Source organism: Pocillopora damicornis, chromosome 2 (genome assembly GCF_964200805.1).
Source record: "Pocillopora damicornis chromosome 2, jaPocDami1.2, whole genome shotgun sequence".
Classification (NCBI taxonomy): Eukaryota; Metazoa; Cnidaria; class Anthozoa; order Scleractinia; family Pocilloporidae; genus Pocillopora; species Pocillopora damicornis.
In genome coordinates, this window is record NC_142671.1 from 23,858,088 (window position 1) to 23,877,456 (window position 19,369).

The 19,369-nt window shown below is 38.5% G+C and overlaps 3 protein-coding genes and 1 long non-coding RNA gene across 11 annotated transcripts; 3 read left to right on the forward strand and 1 right to left on the reverse strand.

Annotated features, from left to right (window-relative positions):
* Position 1: 1 nt before the first annotated feature.
* LOC149050394 (TNF receptor-associated factor family protein DDB_G0285149-like) lies at positions 2-2,001 on the forward strand. 2 transcript variants are annotated; one of them, XM_089195219.1, is made up of 4 exons: positions 2-454; positions 700-880; positions 1,099-1,310; positions 1,554-2,001. In XM_089195219.1, the coding sequence occupies exons 1-4, from the start codon at positions 126-128 to the stop codon at positions 1,600-1,602; spliced, it is 771 nt and encodes a 256-aa protein (XP_089051345.1). In that variant the 5' UTR covers positions 2-125; the 3' UTR covers positions 1,603-2,001. The 2 variants fall into 2 exon arrangements, with proteins under 2 accessions (XP_089051345.1, XP_089051346.1); XM_089195220.1 differs by having other exon boundaries at positions 2-373; positions 1,554-1,762.
* A 3,117-nt stretch (positions 2,002-5,118) lies between these two features.
* LOC149050395 (uncharacterized) lies at positions 5,119-15,919 on the forward strand. 7 transcript variants are annotated; one of them, XM_089195211.1, is made up of 18 exons: positions 5,119-5,244; positions 5,385-5,614; positions 6,800-6,936; positions 7,468-7,752; positions 8,173-8,220; positions 8,337-8,360; positions 8,624-8,683; positions 9,121-9,236; positions 9,830-9,912; positions 10,281-10,360; positions 10,903-10,995; positions 11,282-11,369; positions 11,598-11,637; positions 12,200-12,316; positions 12,590-12,715; positions 13,430-13,465; positions 15,308-15,395; positions 15,554-15,919. In XM_089195211.1, exons 2-18 carry the CDS (start codon positions 5,409-5,411, stop codon positions 15,829-15,831), a joined length of 1,905 nt encoding a protein of 634 aa, XP_089051337.1. In that variant the 5' UTR covers positions 5,119-5,244; positions 5,385-5,408; the 3' UTR covers positions 15,832-15,919. The 7 variants fall into 7 exon arrangements, 5 of the variants coding, with proteins under 5 accessions (XP_089051337.1, XP_089051336.1, XP_089051338.1 ...); XR_016183324.1 differs by lacking the exon at positions 5,119-5,244 and having other exon boundaries at positions 5,256-5,614; positions 14,490-15,368; positions 15,554-15,641; XM_089195210.1 differs by lacking the exon at positions 5,119-5,244 and having other exon boundaries at positions 5,256-5,614.
* LOC149050396 (uncharacterized) lies at positions 6,944-13,132 on the reverse strand. The gene is made up of 2 exons (XR_016183327.1): positions 12,922-13,132; positions 6,944-7,777 (listed from the first exon to the last, which is right to left on the reverse strand). It is a non-coding gene; the product is annotated as an uncharacterized LOC149050396 (long non-coding RNA).
* Positions 15,920-18,539: 2,620 nt separating the features above from the next.
* On the forward strand, positions 18,540-18,980 carry LOC149050397 (uncharacterized). Its single transcript, XM_089192507.1, has one exon. It carries the CDS (start codon positions 18,540-18,542, stop codon positions 18,978-18,980), a length of 441 nt encoding a protein of 146 aa, XP_089048633.1.
* The last annotated feature ends 389 nt before the right edge of the window (positions 18,981-19,369 follow it).

The following is a 19,369-nucleotide window of genomic DNA, read 5'->3' on the forward strand; positions in this document are numbered from 1 at the left end:
GACCCGTGTCCTTATTGTGCGGACACAGTGGATGCCAAGAATGTATACATCAGCTTATTTCAAATCAATCCGGAGGTGGACGGGAAAAGGCGTGTGCAGTATGTCGGGAGCCAATCAACGAACACATGTTGAACATCAGCATACCCCTCAGTTCAGTCATTTCCAAATTGAATGTGAAATGCACAAACGTTGGCTGCTCGTGGGTCGGTGAGCATGGTTCTAAGGAGAGACATCAAGAGACCTGCTCATTCCTCCTTCTGGAATGCCCCAATGGCTGTCCTGGATCGCATTTGCGAGATTCACTTGAGCGTCACTTGGAGATCTGCCCTCAAGAGAAAGTACCTTGCAAGTACTGCACTGCTGAGGTGGAGAGGTATATACTAGATCAGCATGAACCAACCTGTCAAGAAAAGCCCGGACCATGTCCATTAAATTGTGGCCATAATTTGGCCAGGTCAGTTATCATTCAGTTATCGCCATGAATTGATTCACAAAATTTTGTCATCATTTTGTTAAAGAAAAGAGCATGGAAAAAAAAGTAATCAAAAGGACCAACACCCGGTTTTGCCCCAGTAGTAAAGCGCAGTTAAGGTAAAACTTGTTAAAATTTTTTTTGGCCTCTTAAAGGGTTAACCCGGTAATAGTAGTAAAATTCCCAAAGAAGCCCGATAACGTAAGATCCATGTGTGTCTATTTCAGGTCCCATGTTCACCTTCATTTGGACGAATGTCCTAAAAGAATGATGAAATGCAGCGTGGCCGGTTGTAACAATTTCTACCAGTTAGGGATGGAAAATGCCCACAACGAACTTTATCAAGGAAGCCACCAGGCGCTACTTAAGAGTCAAGTTGAAAGTCTTCAGCGCGCGATTTATGACAAGGTTTGTTGATCTCATTTAGGAGACTCGTTTTCAAGTATAACAATTGAGATACTTTTCATTCAGTTAGAATTTCGATGTTTTCGTTTTTAGTTGCTTTTGTTTCTTACTTTCAACAACAATAATAATAATAATAATAATAATAATATTGTTATTATTATTATTATTATTATTATTATTATCGTTGTTTTTCTAAATATTGTTATTATTATTATTTGCAGTCTCAAGTTGCCGTGAAAAGGGAGTTTTCTAAGCGAAAGTGCTACCGGTGGACAGTGCCGAAGTCGTCAATCCGAATTCCAAAGGATATTTCAAGTCCACTGTTTGGGTTTGAAAGTCACACATTTCGGTGCCTGTGGAAGAGGACCTCTGGCCAAAATAGGCTGTTTCTAAATGCAGCGTTTGGCTCTTCGCCAATCACAGTTCAAACAAGGTATGAAAGTCAAAAGGCACTCCTACCCTGACTGTTATTAAGTGAAATGGTAGTACGGTAAATCAACTTGTCATTCATGAATGCAAAACTTAGCAATGGCAGTATAGACATCTTTTAATTTAAATCGTTAATCCAAACCTTCATTTATAACTTTTCACATTTATCGACTGTTTATTTGCGATCTTTAAAACAGCATCATCCTATCAAATTCTAAACACTAATTAATCTACCCTTTTCTATCAGATTTGTTTTGTTAAACGAGGACGGAGTAATGAGAGTCTTTGATACCTAATGTGAAACCCTTATGGAGGATCAAATCATTGGGGCAAAGGAAGACTTGGGCCCGATTGAAAAAGAGCAAGATTTAATTATAAAACTAATTATAGCTATCTACAAACATACATAGAATACATTGTAAATTTTCTTCAGTAAAGTTTCTTTTCACTAACTTATTTACGAAGATGCTGTTTCTTTCGTCACGTGTTCAATTCAACTTACAGGGTGGCCAACGCACCACTAATTTTGCTGCCTTTTGTTACAATCGTTTCGTGTAGGTAAAACTGGAATGTCGCGCTGGTTGGTAAAGGGTTACACTCGAAGGTCGCTTTAATGTAACGCCGCTTAACATGAGCTTAGCGCAAATATTTAGCTCGCTTCAAACAAAAAAAAATGTCCACTCATTTCACTAATCTATGTTCTGAGGATTTTTGGGTATTTTTAGATATAGATAGAGATATTTTTTTTCAAAGGATAAGTAAAATTGAGGTAAATAATAAGAAATGCTGATGATTTGATATAGTTTTTAAAAATTGGAATTTGGAAAACAGTCCCTACTTACCTGGGGTTAGACTACGAGCAGTCCCTCCTTTTCGGCGAAGTCCGTCGCGTAAGTCAAAAAAGAAAATCGGTGAAAAAAAAAATTGATGGTAGCGCTGAGGGGAACTCTTGGGAACTCATTTATGTCGCGCAAGTGCGACCTCCATGACTCCCGTGGTGTAAATGTCGCGACATATTTATGGGACAACTTATGACGCGACATAAGAAAAATAAGGCCACAGTGCGACCCCTGCCTAGTAGGTTTGGTAACTCTCGGTAGCATGAGGTGTTCGCTAAACACTCCAGGATATCCGATAATCGCCACAAAAAAGTAATTAAAGCTTCTCACGGCTGAAATGAAAGAAAACCGCAACTTCCGATACAACACTAATTTGGTCGCACATTTTCCAGAAACAATAGTCCAGGGAAATTTCGGGTCTAATTCGTAATAACCTAAAGGGCGGTTCACTGAGCTCATTTTCTTGGTCATTGCTCTCTTTTCGGATCAGACTACATTACGTTTGTTTTCTTGTCGGAAACTTCATATAGTGCTATGGACTTGAGTTATTTTACTACTCTAAGGCAGTACCCTGTATCAAGAATGATACGGTGGCTGCAGAATCGTTCGCTTCTAGTGAATCCTCTTCACTGCGGCGCTTGTCACGAGGACATGGTTATGGTTGGGAGAACCGATGGCCACATCGACGGTTATCAATGGTTAGTTGCTGCAATAAGTATATTATATGTGTACCATATATTTTATTCACGGTTTCTCTTTTGGAAGGTCATATTTGGAGCTTTAGTTGCGCTATAAAGGAAGGCCGATAAGTGTTACCTTCAAAGTTTGCCTTATTACACTGCTCGGAGTTCAGAAAAACGCTTAATTTTACCTTATGTATGTTTTTGAGAGTTGATTTGGTACAAATGGTCGGAGATTACTTCAAATTCTGCATTACTGGGGCAAAATTTAAACTGATGGAGTAGCATAAAAAATATCACAAGAATTACCAATGGGGTTGGACTGCCTAGGAGTTAAATTTTCACTAAAAGTTGATAACATCCCTCGCTTTGGAGGAGGCGCGAGACACGCGAGTTCGTGTGAACTTTGAAAAAATTAACTTACGCAAATATTTCCCTTTCTGCGTCCTCTAAAGGCTTTCGTGCGCGCTTAAGTCTGAATCGTTTCAGAAAAAAAAAATACTGTTTCAGTACAGGCTCGTAAGAAAAGGCAAAATGAAGGTTTTAAATTATAAAAGTAATTAATAATTTACACTTCCGTTATCTATTCTTTTTTTAACTTAAGGAGATGCAGGACATGCAAGAAAAAGCAAAGTTTAAGGGCCAATAGCTTTTTCGCTGAATTCCCCAAAATTCCTCTGGGGGAAATGATGATGACACTCTATTTTTGGTCCATCGATGAATCACGAACACGATCATCGAGAATGATGACCATGAGCAGAAATCTGGTATGCACTATATTCAGACGTTTGGAGGGTGTGTGTTCCAAGGACATCACCGACAACCCGTTCACCCCCTTTGGCGGCCCAGCATTGGTGAAGTGCGATGAAAGCAAATTCAATCATAAGGTGAAGGTTAGTATTACACAATGATAATAATAATAGTAATAATAATAATAGCAATAGTAACAATAACAACGATAGCTACGACAACAACAAACAAGCTCATTTTAATAAAAAAAAGAAAAATGCTGTGAATTTGAAGCCGCCTGATATTAAGCACCCAGACTTTAGCAGTGCTAATTATTGCCGTATTCTGTAGTACAACAGAGGAAGACGTGCTCCAGACGTGTGGGTATTCGGAGTCATCTCAACAGCTACGAGACCTGCTAGGGGATTTTATGAAGTGGTTGCCAGAAGGGATCGCAACACTCTTTTACCGATTCTCGAGAAGTGTCTCCTTCCTGGGAGTGAGGTTATCACGGACGACTGGGGCGCCTATGAAAACCTTGAGCAGCATCTTCCCAATCACGTAGCCCGGCATCGAGTCGTTGTCCACGCCGACAATTTTGTTGATCCAGCGACAGGGGTACACACCCAGGAAGCAGAATCGGCGTGGGCAAATTTGAAGGCTCCTATTAAAGCACGACGTGGCATTTCACGTGATGACGTTCAGACGTATCTCGATGATAGGATGTGGAGGCAATGGCGAGGTCTAGACAATATCATTGGTAATTTTTTGCCTGTCTTAGCCTCGCAATATAGGGACAACGTAATTTAAGTTTGTAAATTGAATTGTGAGGCCACGAAATAAATAAATAATAATCACCAATCTCAACATTACAGAATCGCGTCCATTGAAAAACGTCGCACGGGAAAATGCAAATAAGCTAGAAAAGAGAAAGATAGCATGCGTAACTTCACGCAGGCCTGTCAATCCGACTGTCAATCATGTAATCCCCCGTGTACGCAGTGTTCGAAAGTATTGTTTCTTGTGCAGACAACCGAAACGTAGCGCTTTTCATCGAAGAAGAATAGACGTAATTAGTGGCGTTATCTTGATTAGGTTATATTGTTTAAAAATCGGTCAGATGTAAAATTAAATTACCTTTCAAATGCCGGGTTTTCAATTTGTGTTAAGACTCAAATGCGGCAGATTTGCGAGGTTCGACCATCAACTTCGCCAAGAAAGCAAAACATCACAGAAATATTCCTTTTAGTAAAATTTCCGTACTGCCCCATACTATCGTAAAACAAATCTGTTTTCCCAATGGTAAAGTATTGTTTTTGTCACTCTATCCAAGAACTGAACGTATAATGTAGTGTGGGGCTGTGCGGAATTTTACCTTCCTTTTTGGCCCGTTATTGCCGTCAGTTTCAGATAACACGTCGGTAGTCTAATTACTTTTCGAAAAGCTTAAGTATACGTTGTAGATTTCCGCTCCACGTAGGTGCACGCTCACGCTCAGAAGCTTACGGATGAACACTTCACGCTCTTTTGATATGCAAACGCGGCCCTCGCTCTTTACCGACGAAAAGAGCATTTCGTCACTTTGAAACAATGCTAATTGCTCCAATTGTATCTCCATTGTCTCTAAATATTTGAGTTTCAATATTTGATTTTTTTCACCGTTTCGTTGTTGATTCGTGTAAACTTGAAGGTGAGAAAATTGTTTATGAATAGTTAGTTATTGATCAACCGATCGATAAAGGGCTTCAGTTTTCTTGTTCGGTGGGGTTCTTTTAACGATTCAGTAGGCGCGTGCAGCTGCAGTCCTTACATTGTGTTTTCCTGCTTTAGTAACATTCACTGTAAAGCTACATTATGAGCTACAGCAAGCGTGCTTTTCAGAGGACCGTGGTGTTATTGGAAAAGAAGAGGACTGCTGTTCCTGTGAACGCAGAAATGAGTCGGCTTATAAATGCCAGGCGGGTGATGGACATTGCCTTTACAAAAAACCACACCGCTTCTCAGATAGGCGATCTTCTTTGCGGCGCTTTTCCTTCTTTAGTTGGAAAAGACCTCGGTGGGTAAGTCTTGTTTCTCTTGTCACTCTCTTCTTCTGAACCAGTTCGCTTCAAGGTGTAAGTTACTTCGGACAAATTCGCTATATGAAGTTTCTGTCGAGTTGATGATACTTACTGATAATTGTCCTACATTTCCCATACGACAAAAAATTGAATTCAGTCGATTTAAATTGTTCAAGTGGAATTGGACTCTACTTGTCCATCTAATTTCTAATGAACCTAATAAATCTTTTTGTCTTCTCGCAAATTTCGTTTGGTTGTCTATAAAACAGAAAAACTAAAAATCTGTCAACCTCTAAAGTTGTAATTTGGTGCCTCATTCACTTCGGTAGACACAAAGCAGAAAATAATTTGTGAGTAGAAGGCACGTGCGGGATTCATGAGACGTCGCTTTTTCTCGCATAATCACTTTTGGCTTGAGATTTAAACTCTAAAGATTTCATTTTTGGCTGACTTTCGATGTATTTTCATGAAATTTGGAGATAACGTCCCCCAAAAAAAGGTTCCTTAACACTTCGCTCAAAAGCTCTAGTTCGGAGCGTAACCGCACAGTTGGCAGAAACTCTTTTCGAATTCAATGTGTTGACCACGTTCTCAATGAAAAACGAACGTCAAATAAACTAATCTTGTCAACAGTTCAGGCGTTTAAAAGCTCCCTTTCCGCTTAATGATAAAAATTTTAAAAGTAAATTATGTAACCCAAGTCATTAGTTTGTATGTTATTTCCGCTCATGCGCTAATTTTCCTTCTGTGATACCTTGGAACGCCGGATGTACTCTGCTAAATAGTAGACGCGCTTACTCAGCTATTTCAATGCTTGCACAATCATTGAAAATAACCAGTCATTCTTAACTTGCTTTTTAATACTGTTATCATAAACTTTGATGAAGAGGTTTGAAGAGTGAAAACCAAACTTTTCCAGGAGGAAAAAAAAAATTTATCCAGTCATTTGTTACCCTTCCAGATAAAATGTAAATTTCACACTGGTCTTTTAAGAATATTGGCCCCTATGATTACAGTATGTTCTAGTGTCTTTACCTTTCTCTAACAAATGCCACCTATATGTAATTTCTGCAAGTGCCATGTTTTAAGAAAATTTCCAGTAAAATGAGGGAAATCAATTCAAAATTACAATATAATGAATTGTTATGATTGGTGATACTAATACCTAATATTTCCTTACTCTAGGTTAGAGTTATTCGCATCATACTGTAGAGGGCATGCCATGTCGAAGGTTGCGACTGGCCTCCAAGATGGTGTGAAGCTACTGGAATTATTCGGAGGATCAAGGAAAAAGAAAATTTTCCTGTGGCTTCCAAATCCAGGTAAGTGACTTAACTTTTATTACAAAAAACTATTAGCATGATGTCTTTCTTTCTCAGTCCTCTTCATTCCGCTGAACCTTTTTGGTCTCATGTCCTCCACTTCATGCCATGGAAGCTGTCTCTTCCCCATTTCCAAAAATTTTTTTTCATCACATGTTATAGTTCCTTACTGTTGACATCTATCCTCAAAATTGGCAACTTATAGAGTTTGAAACCCATCTACATTTTATATCCCAACTCTCAAAATATTTCACTGGTTACCAATAGACCCCTGGCAAACCAGTACAGATGTTTTCTTGCTGCTGTGAATTTTTAGCAAGTTACATTTGTGCACTGTTCTAAACTCTCTCATTGTCTAAAAAAATTAAAACTTTCAAAGAAAACATGTTCCTATTTAGGTAAACTATCGAAGCAATCAACGACCATGTTGAAGGCAATCAGTCAGAAATTCACAATTATGTCAAGAAAAATGTCCCTCAGTTGCAATATGTGATTGACCCCTCGTGACAAGAATCTCATTCTTGATTTCAGCCTCACATACCTCGACATCCATAGTATCAACTCCAGTACCTTCATCGACCCAACCTAACCCCATTCCTTCACTAGCCCAAACTAACCCCACCCCTCCACTAGCCCAACTAGCCCAACCTGACTCCACCCTTCCACTGGCCCAAAGTAGCCCCACTCCTCCACTAGCCCAACCTAACCCCAATCCTCCACTAGCCCAACCTAACCCCGCTCCTCATTCATCTCGGCCCAGCTTTGCTCCTCCATTGGCTCACCCCAACACCACATCATCCACTTCAGAAATTGGAGGTAAGGAATATTTTTTCCACACACACTACGAAGGACAAAAAAAATAACAGTACTGAAGAAATACAAGCGCAATTGATTTGAATTGCAGTTCTTTAATTAGTGATATCCAGCATACACCTTAACAATATTTATGTTTGTTATCATGAGAGATTATGACCAACTGCAGCAATCCATGCATGATGGTAAGTGGGTGTAAACATTTTGAGGCTGCAGCTTCTTAAATTTAATTGTCTAACATATTCCAGGTCATGAATGATTTATGAAAACTATTATGCTCATGGTCTGATACCAAGAACTTGTTTAAACATCCATTACCGAAACATCACATCAAACTAAACAACCTGTAATGGTTGAGGTTGTTTCCTTGTTAAACTGTCCATTGCAATTTTCATTTGTGCTGATGTTCATACATTTCAACAGATGATGATTTACCTGAAATGTTATGGCTCGCAGATGATCAACCCCAAGGTATTACCAGTTGATACAACAACCCACTCGTCTGGGTTGTTGTCATTATTTGTTTTTAATTCTTTACGTTCAAAGAAAATTTACAATTTTAACATTCTTCCCACTTATTCTTTCAGTCAGAACAGATGCCCTTCAAACAGGTAAAAACTGTGATATCTTGCCATTGATTGGTTAAGATTAATTGCGAAGATTATGATTGGAGATAAATTGTACCATCATTATATATGTGTGCCATATTAACCGGACTTTATTTGTGGATAAGTATAAATATTTTAATTTTTATTGGTATATCATCTTTACTATCACTGATTGCTGCACTGGCTTTATGGTGACAATTATTTACAGTACAATACATCAATCATGGTCAAATTCAATGTTCTAATGGGAAAACATTTAAATGTAGTTGGTGTCCTTCGAGAAGACTTAAGCCCAGTGGGAGCTGTTCGTCAAAACCTCGGAAAAGGTACCATTAATTGTAAAGGTAGATTGGATACACAGGATGCATGCTTCAACACAGGTTTTACAGTAGTTTGCCAGGCTTCATTTTTTTTCATGTAGTTCAGATTGTAAAGAGAGTGGGCTTTACTACTTGCCCTGAGGGGCAAGCCATGACTAGCATGGTACTGGCCCTTGAGTGATTTTTACTGGCCCAAAATGATGTGATTTGAATGAATCTTGAAAAAATCTGCCTATCCATTGGGCAAGTGAGAGTAAGAATTCACTAGCCTAATCAGAAAATCCACTATTCCTGGGCTATCATACATAACTTTCTTTGCACACTGTAGTTGTAGAGTTGAGTCAAAGTATTCATAAAGGAATTTAAGACCACTGAAGCTTAATGTCTTTCTTTCATGTGTACCACTTAACAAATTCAATTGTGTTGGTTATTTGCTTCCCTAGTGGCATTAGGGAGACTGGACAGGGTGGAGGAGGTACTTCTATGTGAGAGGGAACTTTACCAAAACTATGCTGTGCTGGAGTCCCTACCTGTCTTCTTAAATCTCACCTTTGAAGAGGCTAGTATTGAATATTATAGCTCCACTATACATGGAAGTCTGTGTCTAACTAGTGTGCTAAACATATGCGAAAAATGCAAAGATATGTGTGGAAGGTTCCATACATGTACATTTTTGTCCACTTCCTTTGCATGTGGCTACAGAAAAGTGCTACACCATAACTACAAAACCTAGTGTGCATGTTAGAGTTGCGACTAATGTGGTTATAGGGGCTCCCTACTCTAAGCATACAAGGTATTTGAGTGAAACTACATAAAGCTCTAAGTAATGCTTCAATTTCCCTTTCACTGAGGGAGGGAAAAGAAGAAATAGGACTTAAATTTTAGTGATTTGGCTTTCAACAGGTTTCCATTAAGTTCCTACCCAATCAAAACACCCCAAAGAATACCCAAAAATAAATTGTCCAGCAACAACCCCTTCCTCTGCATTCTTAATAGCATTTGCAACAAGGACCACTATCATTACAAAGAAATTTCAAATCAAACTCTCCTTCCAAACACATTTCAATTCTGTTAAAGAACTGGAAAAGTAGATTTCTCTGAAAAAACCAAATTTTCCTCAATCAAATGCTTCTCTTGCTTGCTTTTTTGCAGATATGCTACCAGGCAAAGATAGATTTTAAAATGTTTACACTAATTATCATAAAACTGGGCGATAATTTTGATCCTGTGCGAAGGTTAGCTGCTTGCTGTTTGTTGTTATAAAATTAGGATCTTGTGCCTGTACAGCTACAGTGTAGTTATTAAGACAGCATTACCTTGAAGTTCAAATTTCATTGCCTAGTACTAGAAATTCAAATAAAGGCTAAGGGATTCCTGGTCAGAAACTGAGACAGGTCATATATCAGCCATTTCCAGAAGTCATAGCATTATGTTACTAAACATGACATGACACAACACTCCAATAACTAGAGTATGCACATGTTTTACAATTTTCCAACTTATATCAAATTCCATACTCAGGTTATCAAAGCGAGAATAATTCCCATTTGTCAACAAATCCTTAAAAGTAATCAGTTTTGTTTCTATTTTTAACTATCTGCAGAATTTGTAGCATGCTCCAAACATTATCAGTTGATCTGTACTACTGGATGGCATGTATGGAGAGTGCAAGTGGGAGAAGAGGTAAATCAATTATCCCAAAGCTGATTCTTGGTATAGATGGTGTACACTGAAGAGAATTAAGCAGTATAGCAATTCAAGAAGAAAGCCAGAAAAATTCTCCGTTTAGTCAGCTTTCATCTGATCATTGTCCATACATTTACACACAAACATGATAAAAGTATGACAGGTAAAAAAGGTTCCCTTCAGTAATTATAGACCTTACAGATAATGGATGCCCTCTGCAGCACTCAGCTGCACATAACTACATTGTGTTTTACTGGAAAGTTGTCATCGTTAAAACATTTTAAAATTGGATACTATGGTAAATGTAATAAAATAGAACAATAATGATATACTGTAAAAAGAGTTGGTGTTGTTCATTGTGGCGAGTATACTATGTTTTGATATATTATCACCAACAACTTCACTCAAAGATTTACCATTCAAAGCTGATTAAAAAATTTTTCTCTCAAGTTATTTATTGTTCAAGTAGTTTACATCAATTGCAGATGGATACTACTATTTTATCATAGAGAGTTTCGTAAAAATCTTTCTTTTTTCAGTGATATCAAAGTTTGGCCTAAATAATGACGAGAGTCAGATTTTTTTCCTGGCACCAACCTCTGGCAGGCCAGTCCTGGTTGAACGTTTTTCAGGTAGGTTTTCATATTTTAGAGTAACCTTCATACATACATTATTTACCATTTTCTGTAATCTGCACTTTTCAAACATACACAGTACAGCACTTACCCTTTCAATCATGCAATCACAATGAAAATACAATATGCACTTGACAGAAGGATGAAAATGATACACAAGATATTGGCAAGGAAAAAGAGGAAACATCTTTTGCAGTAGTTGAGATTACCTTCCTTGCCAACACCAAAAGTTGCAATGTTGAAAGACACTCTTCCTTGAAAGTTCATAACTTGTTTTGTTTAGGCCAGACCCTTGCCAACATCAACATGGGTGACGTTGAAGATTGCATTCAGCAGGGCCAATTGGCCCTTCTGAATTTAAAGAAGAAATGGTAAGAGAATCAGCTCAACAAAATTCCTTTATTATTAATCCCATAAAGTAGACACTTGTCATGACTCATATACGAGTCATAGAGAACCATATTAAATCAAACAGTGGCCCAAATTTGCTTGTAGCACCTAACTTACTTTCAGAAAAAACATGCTACATGTACCACTTTTACAGTCCAGGTTTCAAAGTGTACCTAACTGAGGCAAATTGTTCTATATTTTTCTGTCAGCAATAAAAAGGAGGATCAAACCACTAAGATGGATATGGAGGTGAATAGTATAATATTACATACCTCTAAAATGTCTCTAACATATCCTTACAATATGTTGCGTTCCACTAAAGCCAATTCATAAAGTTTTGACATTGATGAATGATAAAAGTATAAGTTTATGTCAACAGAAAAACCAGGCCAATGAACATAGAGAAGTATGTCCTGGAGTGTTCATCAAATATTTAATGTCATGCTAGTGTCTTTGGTGATGAGTAGGAGCAAAACTTTTCATTTTTTAAATACAATAATTTCCAATATTGCCTACATACTACAAGACCAACCAGGAGATAAAAGAAAGAAAAAAATCTTTCTATAACATTAGGTAAAAAGTTTACATCACTATGAATAGAGAATATTGGAATCAAAAGAACGACTCCATAGATAGCTCCAGCAATGCTTGTAAAGGTAACCTCTCAAAATTACTAGATAATTGCTGCAGTTATTTTCTGGCCGACAGACCTCTTTGGTGTTTTAATTCCCCCTCCTCTCTACTTGGAATGAAGTCAACAAAGTTCAGCAGAACAAAACATAAGAAATGTTTTTCCCTTTTAATTTCATAGTTAAGAAGGGTAAGGGGTCAGCGGGTACTGCCTGAGGACAAAGAGGGCATTACAATAATCCTACGGTATGGCAGTACCCGACTGAAACGCAAATTCAAAGCAACTGCTCTTTTCCAGGTATTTACAGTAACTTGTGTATGAGTGGTTGATATGAATACATTTAGGATCAATTATTGGAATGATAAACACAATGTTTCCATCTCTCTCTTCTAGGGATTTACAATAATACATTTTATTCAAGATATTTAGATATTTTATATATGTACATGGTCACTTACTTAGAAATATTAATCTCCTCTTTTCATTGACATTCATTGCATGCTATTTTGTATTTTTCCTAGTTACAATTCGCATTAGAGACATTTTTGAAAGAAATTTATCTCTTAACAGGAGGTGTATGACTGGGCAGGGTCACAACAGAATGTGCCCCTAAATTTTACTCTGCAGAGACAAAAGCACGTGGTCAAACACCAAGATCCCCTTCTGGGCAAGGAGGTGCTAGATATCTGCGAGAGGGTACGTACATAAAGTTGTATCTATTATGTTGATTTTTTCTTACACAACAGGAGTCCCAGTAGAGTTCAAATTTTCCCCTCTTTGTTACTGAAATAACATCATAAGACAATAAAATATTATTGCAGCCGCCAAAACCTTTAAGAAAAATAAATAAACCCGTTGATTTAATTAAGTTCTTTAATTTTACTTCAGTTAAAACAACGTACCTTGTCTTTTTCGATTTATCAGAGTAAAAAATTCCGAAATTCTTGATTGGTGCTGGGCGATCTTACACCTCTTTCCACGGTACAGAATCGTCACGAAGTTATTTCTCAAACGTTTCAAAGGCTGTTAGCGTCCGTAAAGACACAACAAAACTCCAGTAATGGCCACTACTGTTATTGTAGCTGTGAAAAGCACTTATCTTTCATCTTCTTTGTCATGTATACGGCACAACGCATATCTTACTTCATATATTCCACACATTATGTAACATGGCTCGACAACTTCGAGATGCTTTGCAACTTCACGAGAAAAGAAGAAAATTTGGGCATGAGCAATCTGAGGAAACGAACGTTTTACTTAGGAATAATATGTATTCTCCGCAGTTTCAATTACAGTACACGATATTCAATTAGTGCCTATACTTCAAATGGTGTTTTGCTAGATGGTTTAATAGACGAAACAATCATTTCAGCAGTAACATATCAATTACATCTTCACAAATCTATTTAGGATCCAGAGGAAGCCAAGGCTCTCCTAGATGACCAGGTAGGGAATCTTTTTTGGTTTTACACTGTGTTCTCAATTAAGAGCTTAGTTTGGAATTTATTATTAATTACATGCTGGAACAAGATAAGCATTACCTGACTGCATTTAAGGGCTTAGGTTGGAATTTATTATTGGTTACATGCTGGAACAAGATAAGCATCACCTGACAACATTTAAATAAATCCTCACAATTAAAAATTGATTTGTCATTTTCTCCTGGAAAGGGAAATCTTGCAAATCCAACAACTTAGGCAGACAAACAAAACCTTACACTTGACAAATGACTATTGTTTCTCTCCTAAACCACAACACACTCAAGTGAGACTGACAAGGCCGGTTTCCCGACCAGGGATAATGCCTTACTGCCACGACACTTGTTGGGGGATAGGGACAAGACTATTCTCCTGACCAGGGATGAGGCCTTAGTGCCATGACACTTGGGGGAGACTGACAAGACCGTTCTTCTCCTGACCAGGGACGAGGCCTCAGTGCCGCGACACTTGGGGGAGATGGACAAGACTGTTCTCCTGACCAGGGACGAGGCCTTAGTGCCGCGACACTTGGGGGAGACTGACTGGACTGTTCTTCTCCTGACCAGGGACGAGGCCTCAGTGCCACGACACTTGGGGGAGATGGACAATACTGTTCTCCTGACCAGGGACGAGGCCTTAGTGCCGCGACACTTGGGGGAGACTGACTGGACTGTTCTTCTCCAGACCAGGGACGAGGCCTTTGTGCCGCGACACTTGGGGGAGACTGACAATACTGTTCTCCTGACCAGGGACGAGGCCTCAGTGCCGCGACACTTGGGGGAGATGGACAAGACTGTTCTCCTGACCAGGGACGAGGCCTTAGTGCCGCAACACTTGGGGGAGATGGACAATGCTGTTCTCCTGACCAGGGACGAGGCCTCAGTGCCGCGACACTTGGGGGAGATTGACAATACTGTTCTCCTGACCAGGGACGAGGCCTTAGTGCCGCGACACTTGGGGGAGACTGACAAGACTGTTCTTCTCCTGACCAGGGACGAGGCCCTAGTGCCGCGACACTTGGGGGAGATGGACAAGACTGTTCTCCTGACCAGGGACGAGGCCTTAGTGCCGCGACACTTGGGGGAGATGGACAAGACTGTTCTCCTGACCAGGGACGAGGCCTTAGTGCCGCGACACTTGGGGGAGATGGACAAGACTGTTCTCCTGACCAGGGACGAGGCCTTAGTGCCGCGACACTTGGGGGAGATGGACAAGACTGTTCTCTTGACCAGGGATGAGGCCTTAGTGCCATAACACCTGGGTGAGACTGACAAAGACTGTTTCACTCCTGACTATAAGATTGGCAAGAATGTTCCCCCTTCTGGTGAATGAATAGGCTCTTGTAGAGACAAGACAATCAGAGAGTTTGCCCAGACTTTTCCCCTTTGACAGGGAAAAGGCTCACAGGGAAATTCTCTTTTAGTTATTGAATTTCATTAATTCCTTCAACGCAATTATTATCAAGTGCTCCCAGAGATACTTGAATGAGCTGCATGGTAGGTATGAAAATTTAAGAAGAAAGGGATTTATTAAGTATGTTTGTTTTGAGTGGCAGGGAATTCCCCTAGAGTAATTTTGATACGCCATTCCCTATGGAAGATGACACATTGGCATTGACTTGCGTAACACTGTTATAAAAGCTAACAATAACATTAACATTAACATGCAAGACAATGCAAATGGTATCTACTCTAGTGGAAATGTTTGAGGGAGGTATGCTGTACAGATGAATTTGCTTATAAGCTGAATTATTCATCACTATGTTATCCATTTTGTGCAGCATACTTCCCTTCCCTTCATTTCTTTGCAGGTTTGCTTCAAGGGAAATGTGCCACTAGGCAAACAGGAAATCCTGCAAACGACAGTCGAGGGTAAGAATTGTCTTTATGAGGTTTATGGTAGGTTTTCTAGCAAAACTTGTGAACAAAATTATTATCTTAGAAGACTTAAAATGCTCTTTATGGCATCACCTCAATAATGACGTGGTGGTAAAATCCATTACCAATGCCTGAGTTGATTGTTAAAGGGATTAAACCATCATCACTTTTACTGACAGATGAAGACCACCAAGACCATTGTAAAAAGGAAAGAAGAATGGAAAAAAGAAGAAAAAAGGAAAGGAAAGAGAAAAGGGAAAAAAAGAAGCAAAAGAGTGAAGAGAAAAAAGACGCAAGAGTAGATAAAGATGGAGAATGTAGAAGAGAAGATGCCAGCATGGAAGGTGGGGAAGGAGAAAAGGTAGAAAAAGAAGAAATAAAGGAAATCAATGCCAAAGGGGAAAAGAAAAAAAGGGAAAAAAGAACTGGCTGCCAAAGGAAGAAGTTGAAGAAGTAGTCAGATGTTGGATAATGTAAGGATATTATGGGTAGAAGTTACTTGTTAATCACTTATAGAAGTTAAAGGGTGAAAAAAATTAATGGAAGTTTTTAACCCTTTAACTCCCGGTGGTGATTCACATAAAACTTCTACCTACAATATCCATACATTCTCCAGCAAACAGGTAAAGAGAATATTAAAACTTATCAGGTAGAAGCTGCTATCTTGATCTAGCACCAAGTTCTCATAACCAATTCACAAGGAAATGTGTAGCAGCTACAGGGGAGGATTAACAATCAGATCTTGGGAGTTAAAGGGTTAAACTAGTTTGTAATTTAATTATGTGAATGTTTGTTATTCATTAAGTATTTAAAGGTTATGATTACTCAGTAAGTAATCATGCATGTTTATAAATTTGAGTATTCTTGTTACCTATTTGTTGGATAACATAAGGATTTTATGGGAAGAAGTTGTTAACCTTTTAACTGCCACGAGTGACCCAGACAGAATTTCTCCCTACAATATTAATACAATATCAACCAGATAAGTGAAGAGACCAAAGAAGAATATCAATTTTGGGTTAATTAGTTGATCAATACTAAATTCTCTGACCTAACATCGTAAGAATTGTATGGTTGATAGTAAGGAGAATTAAAAATTCAATCTGGGAGTTAAAGGGTTAATCACTTCTAGGAGTCAAACGGTGAAAAAATGAATGCAAGTTTTTAAACTAGTTTGTTGTTTAATTATGTTAATGTTTGTTATTCATTAAGTATTTAGTGGTTATAATTATTCACCAAGTAATCATGCATGTTTATAAATTTTGATCAAAGAAAAATATAAATTATTGTTGTTGTGCTGTATCACATTCAACAGATGTAGAGCAGTTGTTAATTAAAAGTTAACTCTCAATCTTTTGAAACTGTTTCTTAATTGTCCCCTCAAACTGCTACACAATTCCTTGTAGATAGCTTATGCAAATTGGGTATTAGATCAAGATGACAATTTCTACCTGATAAACATGAGTATTCTCATTACCTATTTGTTGGATTACGTAAGGATATTCTGGGGAGAAGTTTCATGTTTATCCCTTCTAGGGGTTAGAGGGTTAAAAAATTAATGCAAGTGTTTAAAATAGTTTGTATTCTAATTATGTTCATGTTTTTTTATCCATTAAGTATTTAGTGGTTATGATTAATCAGCTGGTAATCATGCGTATTTATCAATTATGAATTTTAATAAATTTTGCAAATAACATGTGCACTTTACAATGGCATGTTGAAAGTTATCTTTAAATATGTGGTAGAAAGGGAACGTCAAAGGAGGAGAGCATTTTGTTAGACACTAACATACACCTGTTTCAACAATAAAATGAATGTCCCATCCCTTACCATATCTCTTTTAAATATTCTGGATTATTCTCATATTAACGGGGAAGGGGTTGAGGGGAAGAGAGGTTAAGACCCAAAAAAGTTGCGTCATCATCTGGTCACGAAGTTTCGTAATTTTCGGTAGTTTAGCAGCCACGAAATAAGAAAGAATAGAGAACCCATTTATGGGCGATACACAAGTGTAAGAAAGCGTTCTTACCTAGTTCCTGCATTACAATGAGCTCGATAACGGTGTCGTAAGAAAAATGATACCGAATAGTTAACATTTTCAATTTTTACATTCGCCTGCTTCCCGAGATTTTTTTATAGTGGCAGCGAACTCAAATTTTTGCTTAAGTCCGTTAATCCCAAACTTCATTGACCAGTCGCGTCTTTGAGCTTCTGCAATAAAGTGTAGATGCGCTGCTCCTTGGATACCAGCCTCTCGGTCACTCCTCCGTGGAACAAGACTCGACCCACTCTAGCGATTGGACTCTTTAAAACTTTAGAAAACCCCCCCCCCCTTTTTTTTTTCGTCTCACTCAAATTTTTGCTTAAGTCCGTTAATCACTTAAGTAACTTGTAAAAATGAACAATGTGAATCTTACGTGTAAATCTGGTGGTTAGAGTTTAACATTAAAAATTTGGTTGTTACAAGCTTTAATTCAATGTATAGTGTAAAAATTTTAGATCTTAAGGACTAGGACCACAAGAACCGTTCTACGTGCTCACTTCTTAATCTGTGTTTAAAACCTAGATTGAGTAACAAAGTTTAAAAGAATCGTCCAACTGGTTGCATGAGGAAACCATTCAATAATTAATTGTTCTCTGTCCAAATGCTGTTTTAAACTTAAGAAAAAAACATGAAACAGGAAAAACCAAAAGTTTTTTTAAATTTTTCTCTTCACCATAGTTTATAATATTATCTCTTCCCCTTTATAGTCTTATATCGAGATTGATCTGCACTTCCCCCCCCCCCCCCTCCCCCTGCCAGAAAAATATATATCGAGCTCAGTTGCCCGGGAACAAATATTATTCAGCTCGGTCGGACGCGAGCTCGATTTGATTCGAGCGCGATTACCAAATCGAGCTCGATTTGATTCGAGCTCGATTACAAAGGTTGTGACTCGAGCTCGGGTAGGCTTTCGAGCTCGAGTCACTTCTGTCGAGCTCGGTTGCTCAGGATCCTTCTCGTCGAGTTGTGACTCGAGCTCGGATAGGCTTTCGAGCTCGAGTCACCTATTTCGAGCTCGGTTGCCCAGAAACAAATATTGATCCGAATTTTGTATCGGCCAATGTCTTTTGGTGTGGTATGAGTTCAATGTTTCCGTCACACTTATAATTTCTCTAATATCTATGCACTTGGAACTGACTTGTGGTGTCCCTCCGGGCTCATGCCTTGGCCCATTATTGTTTGCATTGTATGCGAGCAAGATTTTTCAAGTCGTGGACAAACATCCGCCTGGCATTCATTGTTATGCAGATGACAGCCAACTTTATTTGTCCTTCTGCCCCAATGCTAGTGTTAACCAAGCGGTTGCTTTGGCTAGAATGGAAAGCTGTATTGATGATATTCGTAATTGGATGTTGAATGATAAATTGAAACTGGACGACGACAAGACTGAGTTTCTGATCATTGGTGCATCCCAGCAACTCGCTAAAGTAACTATTTCCAGTCTCCGTGTTGGCAACTCAGCAATTACTCCCGTGTCATCTGCGAGGAACTTGGGCTCATGGTTCGATGCAAAACTCTTACTACTTATACAATCTGAGGAGGCTAAGAAAGTACCTGTCTAAAGAGAACATAAAAACTCTGGTCCATGCCTTTATCTCAAGCAGAATTGACTATTGCAATAGTTTATTGTATGGTGCTCCAGAATATCAAATTAACAAATTGCAACGTGTTCAACACGTGTGCTAGATTAATATGCAATGAAAGTAAATATTGTCACATTACTCCTTTATTGATGGAGTTGCACTAGTTACCTATGAAGTTAAGAATTGAACTCAAGATCGTATTAATTGTTGTCAAGATTTTTAAGGGTTTAGCACTGTCTTATCTAAGTTTTTTAATTACACGCAAGCCCGAGTCAAGATATAATTTAAGGAATTCCAGTGATAAGACCTTACTCAGTTATCCTAGCTTTAAGTAAGTGAGTAATTGAGTCATTACCGAACTAGTTATG

Excerpts from the sequence above, each read along its gene's own strand:
- LOC149050394 (XM_089195219.1), top strand. The coding sequence starts at position 126 with ATGTTGAACATCAGCATACCCCTCAGTTCAGTCATTTCCAAATTGAAT. Across the intron at positions 881-1,098 it reads AGCGCGCGATTTATGACAAG|TCTCAAGTTGCCGTGAAAAG; the intron begins GTTTGTTGATCT and ends TATTATTTGCAG. Across the intron at positions 1,311-1,553 it reads CCAATCACAGTTCAAACAAG|ATTTGTTTTGTTAAACGAGG; the intron begins GTATGAAAGTCA and ends CTTTTCTATCAG.
- LOC149050395 (XM_089195211.1), top strand. The coding sequence starts at position 5,409 with ATGAGCTACAGCAAGCGTGCTTTTCAGAGGACCGTGGTGTTATTGGAA. Across the intron at positions 5,615-6,799 it reads GTTGGAAAAGACCTCGGTGG|GTTAGAGTTATTCGCATCAT; the intron begins GTAAGTCTTGTT and ends TCCTTACTCTAG. Across the intron at positions 10,361-10,902 it reads GAGTGCAAGTGGGAGAAGAG|TGATATCAAAGTTTGGCCTA; the intron begins GTAAATCAATTA and ends TTCTTTTTTCAG.
- LOC149050397 (XM_089192507.1), top strand. The coding sequence starts at position 18,540 with ATGCACTTGGAACTGACTTGTGGTGTCCCTCCGGGCTCATGCCTTGGC.